This window comes from Octopus sinensis, unplaced genomic scaffold (genome assembly GCF_006345805.1).
Source record: "Octopus sinensis unplaced genomic scaffold, ASM634580v1 Contig17415, whole genome shotgun sequence".
Classification (NCBI taxonomy): Eukaryota; Metazoa; Mollusca; class Cephalopoda; order Octopoda; family Octopodidae; genus Octopus; species Octopus sinensis.
In genome coordinates this window covers 20,001-35,000 of record NW_021835044.1, presented here as the reverse complement: position 1 = coordinate 35,000, position 15,000 = coordinate 20,001, and the positions used below count along the sequence as shown (strand labels likewise).

General features: G+C 36.3%; 1 protein-coding gene across 1 annotated transcript in view; it reads left to right on the top strand.

Annotated features, from left to right (window-relative positions):
* The window catches only part of LOC115231106 (putative ankyrin repeat protein RF_0381), a gene marked incomplete at its 3' end in the record, with an annotated part of 37,378 nt that overhangs the window by 2,470 nt on the left and 19,908 nt on the right, over positions 1-15,000 (top strand). The window contains exons 2-5 of the mRNA XM_036499945.1: positions 2,992-3,077; positions 4,509-4,660; positions 9,784-9,940; positions 10,705-11,165. Of these exons, the coding sequence (XP_036355838.1) occupies positions 2,994-3,077; positions 4,509-4,660; positions 9,784-9,940; positions 10,705-11,165 (854 nt within the window). The remainder of the gene's footprint in view (positions 1-2,991; positions 3,078-4,508; positions 4,661-9,783; positions 9,941-10,704; positions 11,166-15,000) is intronic.

The window sequence follows — 15,000 nt, the reverse complement described above, 5'->3', positions numbered from 1 at the left end:
TAGAACAAACATCAAATTCGAGTCAGTGACTTTATATATACACCGTAACATTTCATCATATATAAATATTACCATGGCTCTTAAACATATAAAGTATACACATATAAAAACACTGATATATAGGACAGTCTATCAAGAAGTTATATACAATTGGCTAAAAATTCTAAAGCGTGTCGTGCTGCTAAAAATCCAAATAAAATCAAATAAAATATCAATGGACTAAAAAAAGAATTTTTTGAGTTTCCTGTTCATCCTGATGTGTGTGTGTGTGTGTGTGTGGGGGTCATTGCCAAGATGCGCTTTAACTCTTAATTGAACTGCGGCAATGAACTCCTGAAATGGCCATAGGTGTGTTTGACTTGATTTTGTGGAACTCTTTTTGATCCTGGACTCTAACCTACCATGGGTTTTATGAAACGAACTTTTTTGATGTACTCTTTCATTTGAGGGGAGTAAGTAAATTTCTCTTTAGTTGATTGATATTTTCTTTTATTTTATTTGGATTTTTTGTAGCATGACACGCTTTAGAATTTTATTTGATTGTATATACCTTCTTGATAGGCCGTTCTATATACCTGCAATTTTATTCACATCTATATTTTTTACCTTTGATGTTTTTTATATTTGTATATTTTATATGGGTTTTTTTATATATGTATACTCTATATGTTTAAGAGCCATAGTAATATTTGTATATGATGAAATGTTTGGATATACGGTGTTATATATAAAGTCGTTGACTCGAATTTGATGTTTGTTTTATGATCAATGTTTCTTTATTTCTGTCTCAATTACATTTGAGCACTCCTTTTTAACAGTCCTACAAACCCTTTGTTTCCATAAAAAGGAGACAAAAAGTATTTCTTGTCGTATATATATATATATATATATATATATATATATATATATATATGTAAAAGGCCACCATTCGAGCGTGATCGTTACCAACGTCGCCTTACTGGCACCTGTGCTGGTGGCATGTGTAAAAAGATTCGAGCGAGGTCATTGCCAGTACTGCCTGACTGGCCCCTGTGCCGGTGGCACATGAAAAGCACCCACTACACTCTCGGAGTGGTTGGCGTTAGGAAGGGCATCCAGCTGTAGAAACTCTGCCAGATCAAGATTGGAGCCTGGTGCGGTCATCTGGTTCGCCAGTCCTCAGTCAAAATCGTCCAACGCATACTAGCATGGAAAGCGGACGCTAAATGATGATGATGATGATGAGGATGATGATATACATACTTCTTTACTACTCACAAGGAGCTAAACACAGAGAGGACAAACAAGGACAGACAAACGGATTAAGTCAATTACATCGACCCCAGTGCGTAACTGGTACTTAATTTATCGACCCCCGAAAGGATGAAAGGCAAAGTCGACCTCGTTGGAATTTGAACACAAAACATAGCGGCAAACGAAATACGGCTACGCATTTCGCCCTGCGTGCTAACGGTTCTGCCAGCTCACCGCATATACACCCACCGCATACACGTGCACAAAAAATGTTCATACACATGTCTATATACGCACATGCACAAGTAAAAACAGGGTTAGAGGCAACATGCATATAAAAAAATAAGTAATAAAACACGTCTCTATACGCGCATACCCGCTTGTCTATATACGCACGCGCACACACACACACATACACACGCACAAAAAAAGGTTCATACACACATCTATATATGCACATGCACAAGAAAAAAACAGCTAAAGGCAAAATACAGGAAAATGTGTAAAAAAGACGACTAAAACATCTATATATGCACATACTCGCATGCACGCGTGTCCACATAAAGCTTTTTATCTCTCTATACTTTTTACTTATATTTCTTTATATTTTTTATATATCTATATTTTTTACATATTTATAGAGATATTGTTTTATAGGTTTATTGCTCATATATTTTTTACATATATTTTTTCTCTCTATTCTACCTTCCACCCTGCATTTTCCCTGTGCGTATATAGATGTGTATATGGAATCTTTTGTACGCGCGTGTGGATGTGTGCAGATACGGGTGTATATAGACGTGTGTGTTGACCAGACTATCAAATGCTGTTACACATCCCTGGTCACAATGTGCTTTGCACCATTTCATCTTTCAAGCAGGCCAGTGAGTGTTCCTCCCCCCTAATCATAACACAAGTCTCTTGGAGGGTGATCCATTTACAGCTGAGTGGACTGCAGCAAAGTGAAATGAGGCGTTTTGCTCAAGAATACAAGGTACTGCTCAGTATGGGAATTGAACCCACAATCTAGCCACTGTGAGTGCAAGACCCTAACCACTAGGCCACAAGCCTTTACACACACACGCACGCACACAGACACACACACACACACACACACACACACACACACACATGTATACATATACATAAATGTACATATTTATGTATATGCATGTATGGTAGCCATTTTTACGTCTGTTTTCCATGCTAGCATGGGTTAGATGAATATACATTTGGTGCCTTTTTTTATTTCTGGACCCCCTTCATGTCCTTAACCCTTACCTGTTGCTCAAGTAGGGGATCTCTTATTCCAATGGTCTATTCGTCAACAGGAGAAATGATAACAATCTAATCGCCGAAAGCTAAGAAATTGTCAGAGACAGCAAATGTAAACACACACACGCTTGTGTGTGAGTGTGTGTGACGCTGTGTGTGTGTGTGCATATGCGCGCGCGCGCGTGTGTGCTTGAGTGTGTGTGTGTGTGTGTGTGTGTGTGTGTGCGCGCGTGCATGTGTGACCAATGAGACTGTGATCAGCAGAGCAATGTAGCAAACCAGAAGATGCAACACAATGACTGTTGTTAGGTTTATTAGTGTCAAGAAGAACATTCAGCTATAAATAATTCTTGAGATAAGCTGAAGTTTTTAATATTCATGTCATTTCATGGGAGATTTGAGAAACACAGTCTTCTTTAAATTGCTCTTTACCTCATTTTATAAGTTTTTAAAAACTATTTTACTTTCCTTTTCATTCAAAAGACATGGATGTAAATAAGATTATAAGCAAGATTCAGAATGGAGACTTTAAAGATGTGAAACGATTTATCAAAAAAAATCCTGATAAAGTAAGTTTACTTTATATTGCTTCTTCAATGTTGAATGTTTGTTTATTATTTTATACACAATATTAAATGTTCCTAAATAACCAGATATATTTGTCCATAATATTTCATTTCTTTCTTTACCCCTTTCCTCTAATCCTCATCAATGTCACTTTTTATAAATATTCAACCAGACAATGAGGCATGCCAGAATTGATGGAATGTGAGTGAGAGAGAAACCCATCCTCACACACTGCAATGGAGTATTCTGTCAGGAAATTTTCAGTCCAAGAGATGGGGAACAGATGGATCCTATAGATAAATGGTGACTTTGTCAAGAAATTCTCTTGCCATACACAGTTAAAGGTTTTGCCGACGTCAAGGGCTACAACATTTCTTTTGCAGAAGTTGTCAAACATAACCAAAACACTGGGGAGTCACGTAGGAATCAGAACCCTGCTTGAACCGGCTTTATGGAACTGTATTGGGGCTCATTGAATAGAGAAAGATACCCAAAGGGACAAAGATAATGGTTGTTTATGACTTTTTACTTCATAATTGAAATATTGGAAGTTAGAATGACTGGCTGGTAGTCAGCAGATAGGACACTATCAGCAAGAATTATAAAACAAGGCTTCTCCAAGAGAGTAGTACTATCCTTGGGTAGGGATTGTGGAAAATTTTATAAGGACCAGGGAGCCAAGGTGGCTATGGTGGTACAAATATATGAAACTCAATGTGTAGTTGAGTTTGGATCAGAAACTAAAGTGAAGTGGTGATGCATCAAATGTTCACTTATTGTTGGGTGGTGCTGTAGTAAGTAGTCACCTATGTCAAGACTAGGACCCAAAGGTAAATTAATCTGACCTGTGAGAACATTAAAAATGAGGGATATTTTTCGAATAGCCAAGCATGTGGATCATCATATAGAATGAGGATACATGTATATAAATACATGTGTGTATATATATATATATATATACACACACATACTTGTATGTCTGTGTGTGTGTGTGTGTGTATATATATACATACACATACATATGTATGATGGGTGTCTTTCATTTTCTGTCAGACTCACTCACAAAGCTTTGGCCATCCTAGGGCTATAAAAGAAGACACTCAAGTCCCACACAGTGAGAATGAACCAAGAACCATGTGGTTGGAAAGCAAACTCCTTACCACACAGCCACTCCTGTGTCTAGAAGGTCTCCTGACTCATCTAGGAGGAGTGTAATTCTAAATAAGAGCAAACTCTGGCTGAGAAAACCTCTGCAACATGATGTGCGTGTGTGTATGTGTGTGCATGTATGTATGTGTATATCTTTCTTTCTCTTTCATATTCCTCTTTTTCACTCCTGCATCTTCTTTACTCTCTCTTCTTTCCTCTCTCTCTCTCTCTCTCTCTCTCTCTCCTTTAATATATTTCACATGTCTTCTCTTTCTTCTCTTCAGGTTAACCAAGCAACTTCAAATGGTGTTACATTCCTCATGGCTGCTTGTGAACAAGGCAACGAAAGGTTAATAACCTTATTGACAAAATCTGGCGCTGATCTCAACATCAGCGATAAAGACAAGAGGACAGCATTACATTATGCTGTGAAAAAGTAAGGCTTGAATTAACTAAAATCTTCAGATCTGCTTTTGTTTTGAAATTTCTTGCAATTCCAGACAAATTGAATATCCAAAGATACCATAATAGTGGCAGTGTGACATGATAACAACATGATAGTAGTAACCAAATAACATTTTTTTCTCATTTTCTCCATGAATCCTCTTCATTGAATCACAAAAATCTTTTTTATCCTTTCTTGTCATAACAGATTCTTTTTCTTTTGGAGATATTCTTTGAGATCCAACAGTTCTTAAGATTGACGCTGTGTGATTCAGTGTCCTCTCTTAATATTGATTTTGGAGAAATCGATCAATTTTTCTCCAAAGAAAATGTTATTTGAAATCTAAAACAACAAGAAAGATTCTCTAGCTTGTTTTGACAGTAAATAATCTGTAAATTGCTTACAGAAATTATTTCTCACCTCCATCAATAACTTACTCAACACATTTTGAGATCTATTATATTTTGAATTGTGCTTCATAAGGTCATCTCTGGACAATAAAACATGTTTTGAAGTTCTTGTTAGTTTCTATAGCTTCTGCAGTCACAAATTGTTCCAGAATTTTGCACAAACACACACACACACACACACCACCACCATCATCATCGTCGTCAAACGTTCCTTTTCCATGCTGACATGGGTAGGAGGGTTTGAGTGGAACAGGCAAGTCAGAAGACAACACCAAACACTACTGTCTGCTTAGGTTTGGTTTCTATGGCTGGAGGACCTTCCTAACACCAACCACTTTGCAGAGTGTACTGGATGCCTTTTACATGTCATCCGAACCAATGAGGTCACCAATTAATTGCGAGACAAAGACCTCTCGACTGGTTGAGGTGGTGGGGTGGTGGGAGCTAGTATTGCTGGAGAGGAAGGTGTCTTGCATTAGAAGAGGGACATGGCTCCCTCAGATGGAGAAGACAGATGGGGAAAGATAGTGAAGATGTGACAGACAGGGAGCAGGGGCCGTAAATCCAACTTACTGGGTGGTGTATAAAGTAGGGGATAAGGGAGGGTGGATTGGTGGATTAGTTCACAAGATTTCAATGGGTGAGTGGGAGCTAGATGTGGGGAGCTGATTTAACAAGGGCATGTTGTGTGAATGGAAGGGAAGCAGAATCAGTAATGGTGCTCGTGGGTGGATTGTGGGAGAAAGAGAGGGATCATGGGTATGGATTTTACTTTGCTGGGTGGTTCTTCTCAAGCTCACCAAATTGCCAGTGTTTTGTCATCTCCTCTGATCATTTCTCACCACTTCACCCCATGTCTTTCTGAGTCTTTCTCTTCCACAACACAACAGGTAATGATTGAATTAGGACTCAGTGTGACTGATTACAATCCTACAATTGCCACTATGAAGGTGCTTCCAACATTCATGGTCACCAGTAGCAACATCCATAGAATACAAATCCATATTAGGCAATAAGAAACAGAAATATTTCTTCAAAGTTGCATACTTTACAATTGTTTTGTGGAAAATTTTCACCACTTCATCAGGAGGCAAAACTACATCAAGAGTTCAAAATTTGTCATGGTCAGTTTTGCCTTTCGTCCTTTTGCAGTCAATAAAATAAGTACCAGTGAAGTACTGAGTCAATGTAAATGACTAGCCCCTTAGACTAAAATTACTGACTTTGTCCCTATTGTAGAAAGGAGAGGAAGCTTAACTCTCAAAGTAGTTGGCGTTAGAAAGGGCATCCAGCCATAGAAACCATGCCAAATCAGACTGGAATCTGGTGCAGCCCCTCAGCTTACCAGCCCTGGTCAAACCATCCAACTCATGCCAGCATGGACAACGGATGTTAAATAATGACAATGATGATAATTAATGAATTTATAAACAGTTATGGGAATTTTAAAAAAATGCAATTCCTTTACGATCATTTCTCCCTCCCACAGGATTTCGTTAACGGAATATTATTTTAATAACTTATTAAAATTGGGAAAAAACATTTTTTAAAAGAAATCTACACCATTTCATTAAAAGATATTCATTTCTAAGGAAGTTGGACAGGGGCATGTCTGTAGCTATGTGTGGGTTGCAGGTGTGGCTGTGTGGTAAGAAGCTTGCTTCCCAACCACATGGTTCCAGCTTCAGTTCCACTGCATTGGCACCTAGGACAAGTGTCCTCTACTATAGCCCAGGGCCCACCAAAGCCTTATGAGTGGATGTGCTAGTCGGTGACTGAAAGAAGCCCGTCTTATATGTATACATATAGTTTATATCCAGTTCAAAGAAGAAAAGAAAATGGAGATAAGGAAGTTAACAATTATTTATTATTAACAACTTGGTAATCTTGGCTTCTTACAGCCGTTTCAATTAATATTCAATAATTTAGTTACAAATTTGTGTTTTAAATTTACATTTATGTGACATGAGCATAATCTCATCAGAGAAAAAAATATGTGCCTTAGGATGTTATATGTGGACCTATCAATTCATTTCAGCAGGCTCATAATAATAAATAATTGTTAACTTCCTTGTCTCTATTTTCTTTTCTTCTTTTAACAGGAGATAAGCAATATGCTTATATATATAAGCTATATGCTTAATATATACCTATTGCTTTAAGGGAATTTCATTCGCCAACAATACTAGATATTGAACAAGTATTTTCTTTGATGCAACTCTTCCTTCACGAGGTTCACATATCCTCTAATTAAATATATATATATATATATATACATACACATATATCATAATTTAATATATATATATACTAGCATTATGACCCAGTGTTGCCGGGTCATAGTGCTAGTTTGGTATAAATTTGTTAAATTAAAAATTTGGGGTAATAAAACATACAATGACATATTAAAAAGACGAATTAAAATTCCAGACAAAAATACATAGAAGATAAATATACGAATTTACAAAAATACATAAAAGTTCATCTACGGGCCGTTTCGGAGATGCATCAGTTAATATGAATCATATCATATATTTAAGATTGACACTCCCCTCGTCAGGATGTTTTTTACACACAACATATAGTACGCAGAAACAAATGCACAATTACATACCTGCTACATGCGAAAGACCAGACATTACGTACTCCCAAAAATTCTCATAGATACTGAATGCTACTTTATAAGCATATAATTCAATCTAGCAGCTATAGTAAATGGTATGAGCACAGCTCCATCTGGACTAATTCACTTCTGCACTCAATTAAATTTTTCATCTTTTAATTTCTCTCATTCATGCAAAGCCACATATTCGAGTTCAAGTCCTTGATACATTTTATACAAATTGCTATTTTTTGTTTTAATTGTTATATTACGATTTAATTACCATTTTAATAAAATAAAATATATTTAATTACTACTTACTATATTTATTATATTCAATTCAATTGTTATTATTACCTCTAACTTTTATTGCAATTTTTATTTCTAAATTTCTTATGGAATGTCAAGTGGATCTTATGCGTATAATATATTTTTATATGATGTTTATATATTTATATATTACTATATATTTCTAAACGTCGGGTTTTATGTCTGTTCTGTAGATATAAATGAATATATGAATATATGTATGTGTTTGATCTTTCTGTGGATTTTGTAGTGCTCTTGTAGTTGCTGCTTGCATTGCCTCCCCTCGGATTAAAAAGTGCATACAGCTCATTTGAGCACTACTGTTCCAGTCTGTTATATATTTTGAGCGTTGTTGTCACTAACGATCTCAAGATATAACTTTATATTTTGTAATATATATATACATCCATATACATACAATAGAGAGATGTTTTTGTTTCACTTTTAACACGTAATACTGAAATAGTGGAGAAGATATGATACTGCTGTGGGCTCGCTCTAGGCAAGAAGTTAAACATTCTTTTTTTGCCCATGATACTACATGGACCCTAAGTAAGGCATGTGTAAAATTTGAATGAAATTGGTTCTGTAGTTCTCAAGTTTTAGGGAATCAGAGTGGAGAATATATGATATTGCTGTGGGCTCGCCCTAGGCAAAAAGTTAAAATTTTTTTTGCTGATGACACTTCCCAGACCCTAAGTAAGGCATGTGAGAAATTTGAATTAAATTGGTTGTGTAGTTCTCAAGTTTTAGGGAAACACACAGACAGACAGACAGACAGGCAGACAGACACACATTCTCAGTTTTATATATATAAAGATATATGTATGTATGTATGCTTATGTATAGGCATACCTACACAAGTGGGCCCCATGACGAATTTGTTTCCTTATAACTTTTAGACAAATGGATATTTTTTAATGAAATTTCTTTGACAAAAATGCTTCAGATGATGAAAATTCCTATTATATCGGAATTTGTTGTAAAAACAAATTTTCAAACGTTGAGGAGTTGACTTTCTCAAATTTCACCCAAAATCCGTTTTGTTTTTCTATAACTTTCAGAAAAGTGGATATTTTGTTTCTGTGAAAATTTCTACAAATCCCTTTCAAATGGTGTAGATTAGGATTATATCGGAATTTAACATGAAAAAACTAAAAATTTGATGGTTTCGCACACATATATACTGACACACATCACGGTTATTTTCCCAAAGTTCAACTTTCATTTTGTGATGTGTATCAGAATATATCTCTGCGAATCCACCAAGTTTTAAAATTTTCTTCATATTAAATTCCAATATAATTGCAATCTTCACCATCTGAAACGGTTATATTGAAAATTTCATTTGAAAATATCTATTTTTTTGGAAAGAAAACCGACTCGGGTCAACTTTCCTAAATTTCTCTCTCCACCCACTGAAAGTTTTTTTCTCACAACAAATTCCTACATAATTGGAATCTTTGCCATCTGAAGGATATTTGTAAAAGAAATTTCATTGAAAAACATCCACTTTTCTAGAAGTTACAAGGAAGCATTCATCTGGAGCACATTTCTATAGGTTTGCCTCTACATATATGCCCACACACACACACACACTCACACATATATATATGTATATATATATATATATATATATACACACACGCACACACAAACACACACACATACACACACACACACGAGGCTGTAGTATACATAGGTTTTTATGCATTTAATTGAACACGAGTGTATATTTAATGTAATTGTTAATTGAATGTCTGTGATGTTTTATGTTTTTTTCTTCCTTTCAGCCATCAAATTGATGCGGTGGCCTTCTTAGTTTCCAGGGGAGCAAATGTTAATAAGCAGGATTCACAGGGTAGCACACCTCTACATTGGGCTGTTGAGAAGAACTATGAAGATGTAGTCAAAGTCCTGTTAAATACCAAAGGAAATAACATTTTACAGGTTAGCGAATTCATTTATATTTGTGTATATACATATGTATATATATGTATGTGTGTGTTATATGTATATGATATATACATACAGTTTAGTGCCCCAAATTTTGTTTCCTCATAACTGACGATTTATATCTTTTAAATAAAAGTTGCTCATTTCCTTGTGTGTAGATAATGATTATGGTAATGAAATATCTTTGATGAGTTGAAGATCAATACCCTTCCACCTTCAACACACACTTTTCCACTTTCTTTCCCACAATCCACACATAATTCTTTGCTACAACATTGAAAAGGGTGGATTTCTGTTAAATTTCATTGAAAAAAACAACGGGTAATCTTTCGGAGTTGGTCTCACAAAACTGAAATTATTTGTTCGCCAGTTTCTTGAAACAGTTTATATTTTTTAATTTAAAAATTTTCTTCAGCTCACGCAGACCTGTACATACATACACAAATATACAGACACATAAACGCATATATACACAAAAATGCATTAACAAATGATCAGTGAAGATATAAAACACGTATGTATATATAGGTATTTATGTATATATGTATGTGTGAGAGTGTATATATATATATATATATATATTTTTATACATACACATATGTGTGTGTATAGATGCATTATAAATCTCATTTATTTTCCCCCACCTTCATTCCACCTGTTTAAATTAATCTGATTCTTTTTTTCTGACATTTTTCATTTTTTTCCTTCTTCCCCCAATACACACCATCTTTAGTGTCTTTATTGTTTATCTTTTTTAGGTTAATCAGCGAAGTAGTGATGGTTCGACACCTCTACATCTTGCCTGTGCAGTTGGACACACACAAATTGTAAAACTTCTTCTGCAACACAATGGCACGGATGTCAATGCTGTGGAGGTAAATGGTTGTACACCTCTACATCTTGCCTGTCAGAGCAGGTACACAGACATTATTAAACTTCTTCTACAACAAAATAGCACAGATGTCAGTGCTGTGACCAATCATGGTTCGACAGCACTGCATCTTGCCTGCCAATATGAACGCACAGAAACAGTAAAACTTCTCCTACAACACAATTGCACAGCTGTCTGTGCTGTGACCAACCATGGTTCAACACCTTTACACGTTGCCTCTTTTCATGGACGTACGGACAATGTAAAACTTCTCCTGCAACAAGATGGCACTGATGTCAATGCTGTGACCAAAGATGGTGACACTCCTCTCCATCTGGCAGCTGAAAAGTAAGTTCCGAATGGATTTGGATTATCCAAATCTGTTTCTTTAATGTTTTTTTTCTTGTTTCGAGTCATTCATGTCATAATCCCACCATGGGCCGTCATGCTTCACCTCTCTCTCTCTCACACACACACACACACACTCTAATGACACTGTAATCTAACTTCATTAATTAATCATCATAATTATTGTTGTTGTTACCTGACTAGATTCTTTACTTCATCTCATCCTTCGTTACCTCAACGTTACAGGTTCAAATCATCTCCTTTCTTCCTTTCATTCCATGTAAAACACCTCCCCCCCACCTTGTAATTTTCCTCTTTCCTCTGGCCCCGGGCTAAATACAGAATCATCCCCTTACTTTGATCTGTTTGTGTTCCAAGTTCAAATCCTGCAGTCAAAATCTGTACCAGTAATACCCAGGGGTTCATTTAATAAATTGTCCTCCCTCTTTTCTCCTGTTCTTGTGTCTGATTACTGTTGGATGGAATACCTTGTGGCGTTTATTTACCACCCTTTATGTTCAGAGTTCAAATCCTGCCGAGGTCACCTTGTCCTTCCATTTTGCTAGGCTGATAAAATACAATACCAGTCATGTACTTATAATCCACATTATCGCTTCTCCCCATCCTAAATCTCATGTCTATATAACAGGTGTTCATCATACCATATATAGACTGCCGTGTTTACTCAGGTGTGTATATAAATCGTTGGTCTATAACGTAGAGAGCATATCGAATATATGAGGGGGTACCCAAAAGTAACCGGAAACGTTTCTGTGTGGGGCAAGGCCATTGAAGTTCAGGCTTCTGCCACTAGAAGCCACTTGATGCGATACTCAGGCATCAGTCTGTCAACCACATCTTTGAGTGTGGTCCTATTACCTTCTGGTGCATCTTTGTTTTGCAGGGCTTCTCCTCTGTTCATCAAGTTTTGCAATGGCTGAAATGACCGAGAAAGACATGGGGTGAAGTGGTGAGAAATGATCAGAGGAGATGACAAAACACTGGCAATTTGGTGAGCTTGAGAACCACCCAGCAATATTTTAATATCCTGTCCCTTTTTTGATGAAATCTTTTTCTGTAAAAAAACTTCATCCTATATTAGTAGTAGATTTATTACTCTTCGCTTTAGGGACTGGTAACCACTATAAGCTGTGGTGGAGAACAGTTCACACGTGTGCTGAGGCTAGCCAAAGGATCCTGTATTTAGATATATCTGGTGTACTTATGTGTAACGATATAAAAGGGAGGTGTCCCTAAACCGAAAACTAACCCTAAAACTAATCCTGATGATTGTGCACTTTTTGAGACTTCAGTATTTAAGCAGTGCCCAAATTTGGTCAGCTAAAACCTGCCAAGATGGTGCTCAAGCATGGCTGCAGTCAAATGACTGAAACAAGTATAAGAGTATAATACATACATACATATATATATATATAATATATATATATATATTATATATATATATATATATATATATATATATATATATATATATATATATATACATATACATATGTAACGGTTTGTGTGACCAATGCAACAGCAATGAAGTGTGTTGGTTAAGGTTAGTGATTGTAACAAGTGTTGTTGTTGCAGATATGCAAGATGGAAGAAGAACAGTGATCGAAATTGTAAAGAAATATTTATTTACTCTTACTTTGCATATATCCAAAACCACGACGGGTTGGTATGTATAATTACTGAATGGAAAAGCATGCATGGTGAAAAGAGCTAATTTCGGCCGTTATATGTGTGCACATTCTTATCGCAGTAGTAAACCATAGATAGTGATAGAATGATGTTGTAAGAGGAAAGAAATTGAACTAGTGAAAGATATAGAGTCATGGGAAGTTCTGTCTCATAGTTGGCTGATTGTAACCTTCTTTCTCCCTCTGGCCGTTTGGTCTCAAGTGGCAGCCTGCTTGTCACCATGGCTCTAGTTGGTCTCTGTTCACTAACTGATTTTGCCTTTCCAAATTCTAGTTTTTATAACCATACAAAATCAGTCAGAAAGAGAAACATATTATTGAGGACAATAGATTTCGTTGGTGGTACTCGTTATCTAAATTCTAGCTTTTTGTGGCCTATAAAAGGTTAGAAGGGTCAAGTGACAAAGACATTTTGCTTAGCAAAGGCCTCTGGCAAATGTAACTGCTGTCACTCACAGAAAAACTATTGTTTTACCGTGGAAAAGTGCTGTTAAGTGAAATTTGGCAATCGAGGATCGAATCCACGCCATGCCTGCATGAAACCACCACACACACACACACACACACACACACACACACACACACACACACACGTACACACACGTACACACACACGTACACACACACACACACAAAGTGGCACGTAAAAGCACCCACTACACTCTTGGAGTGGTTGGCGTTAGGAAGGGCTCCAGCTGTAGAAACTCTGCCAGATTAGGTTGGAGCCTGGTGCAGCCATCTGGCATGGCAGTCTTCAGTCAAAACGTCCAACTCATGCCAGCATGGAAAGCGGACGTTAAACGATGATGATGATGATATACATAGGTTAAACTCAAGTATTTGACCTGAGCAAAGAAAACAGAAAAAATAGTGCAATAGGTGAGAAACAACATGTAGAAAACGAATATGAAAATAAAAAATGTGCACTAGCGAACGGAAGCAGGGGTGACGACTCGGAAAATCCAAATCAGGAATGTTCCGAGTCCTTTCACCACTTCCCCGCTCGTCGGCGAAATTTGTTTTCTTCATATTCGTTTTCTACAAATCATTTTACACCTAGTACACTATTTATTTTTAATTTTTGTGACGAGCTGTGGACTCGGATGATTGGCACGATTCGGTAACCCCACTTTGACAAAAAATAATAAAAAAAAAAATTTAATAGGTGTAAAGCAACATATATTAAACGATGTTAATGTTGGGTTTTCGGATCCTGTGAGATTGATTGTGTGAATTTTCCAAGTCCTCATCATACACATTTTTTTTTCTTATTTTCGTTTATTACATGTTTTACACCTATTGCCCTTTTTTGTTTTGCTCGGGTCAAACACTGGAGTTTAACCTACACACACACACACACACACACACACACACACACACACACACACACACACACACACACACACACACACACACACATATATATATATATACACGCACACACGCATATAAATATGATCTTTTTGGTTTGAACGGCACTTTGTAACATAATTTCTAGGTAACTAAAAAATTTTAAACTTCGTATACTGGTAGAATGTGTTTATAAAACATCATTTTCTCTTGGCTTTCTTGAGAAAATTCTATAGTTTGTAACATATTTCGTCTTTAATTTCTTGCATTTTGGCAATTTTAACCAATCACTTACGTCTATTGAAGTAAAAAGCATTCTGTGCCGTATGAATATGTCCCTCGTTTAAGAAACAGATTGGGTTTATTTACATTTGTGAAGAAAAAAAGATACCCATCCCCCACCCCTAACCATAACCCTAACTCTAACCCTAACCCTAAAATAGATTGAAAGCAATAGCTCGATACTAGGGCCATAATTATGGGTGACAATTTCATATGACATAGCTGGAAAAAAATTAGCGGTGTCATATGAAATTGTCACCCATAATTATGAGCCGAGTATCGATCTATTGCATTTCAATCTATTTTACATTTAGAGTTAGTTAGGGTTAGGGTTAGTGGTGGGGGAAGGGTATATTTTTCTTCACAAATGTAAATAAACCCAATCTGTTTCTTAAAGGAGGGACATATTCAGATCTTTTCGGTTTGAACGGCAGTTTTTAACATAATTTCTAGGTAACTAAAACATTTTAAACTTCGTATACTGGTAGAATGTG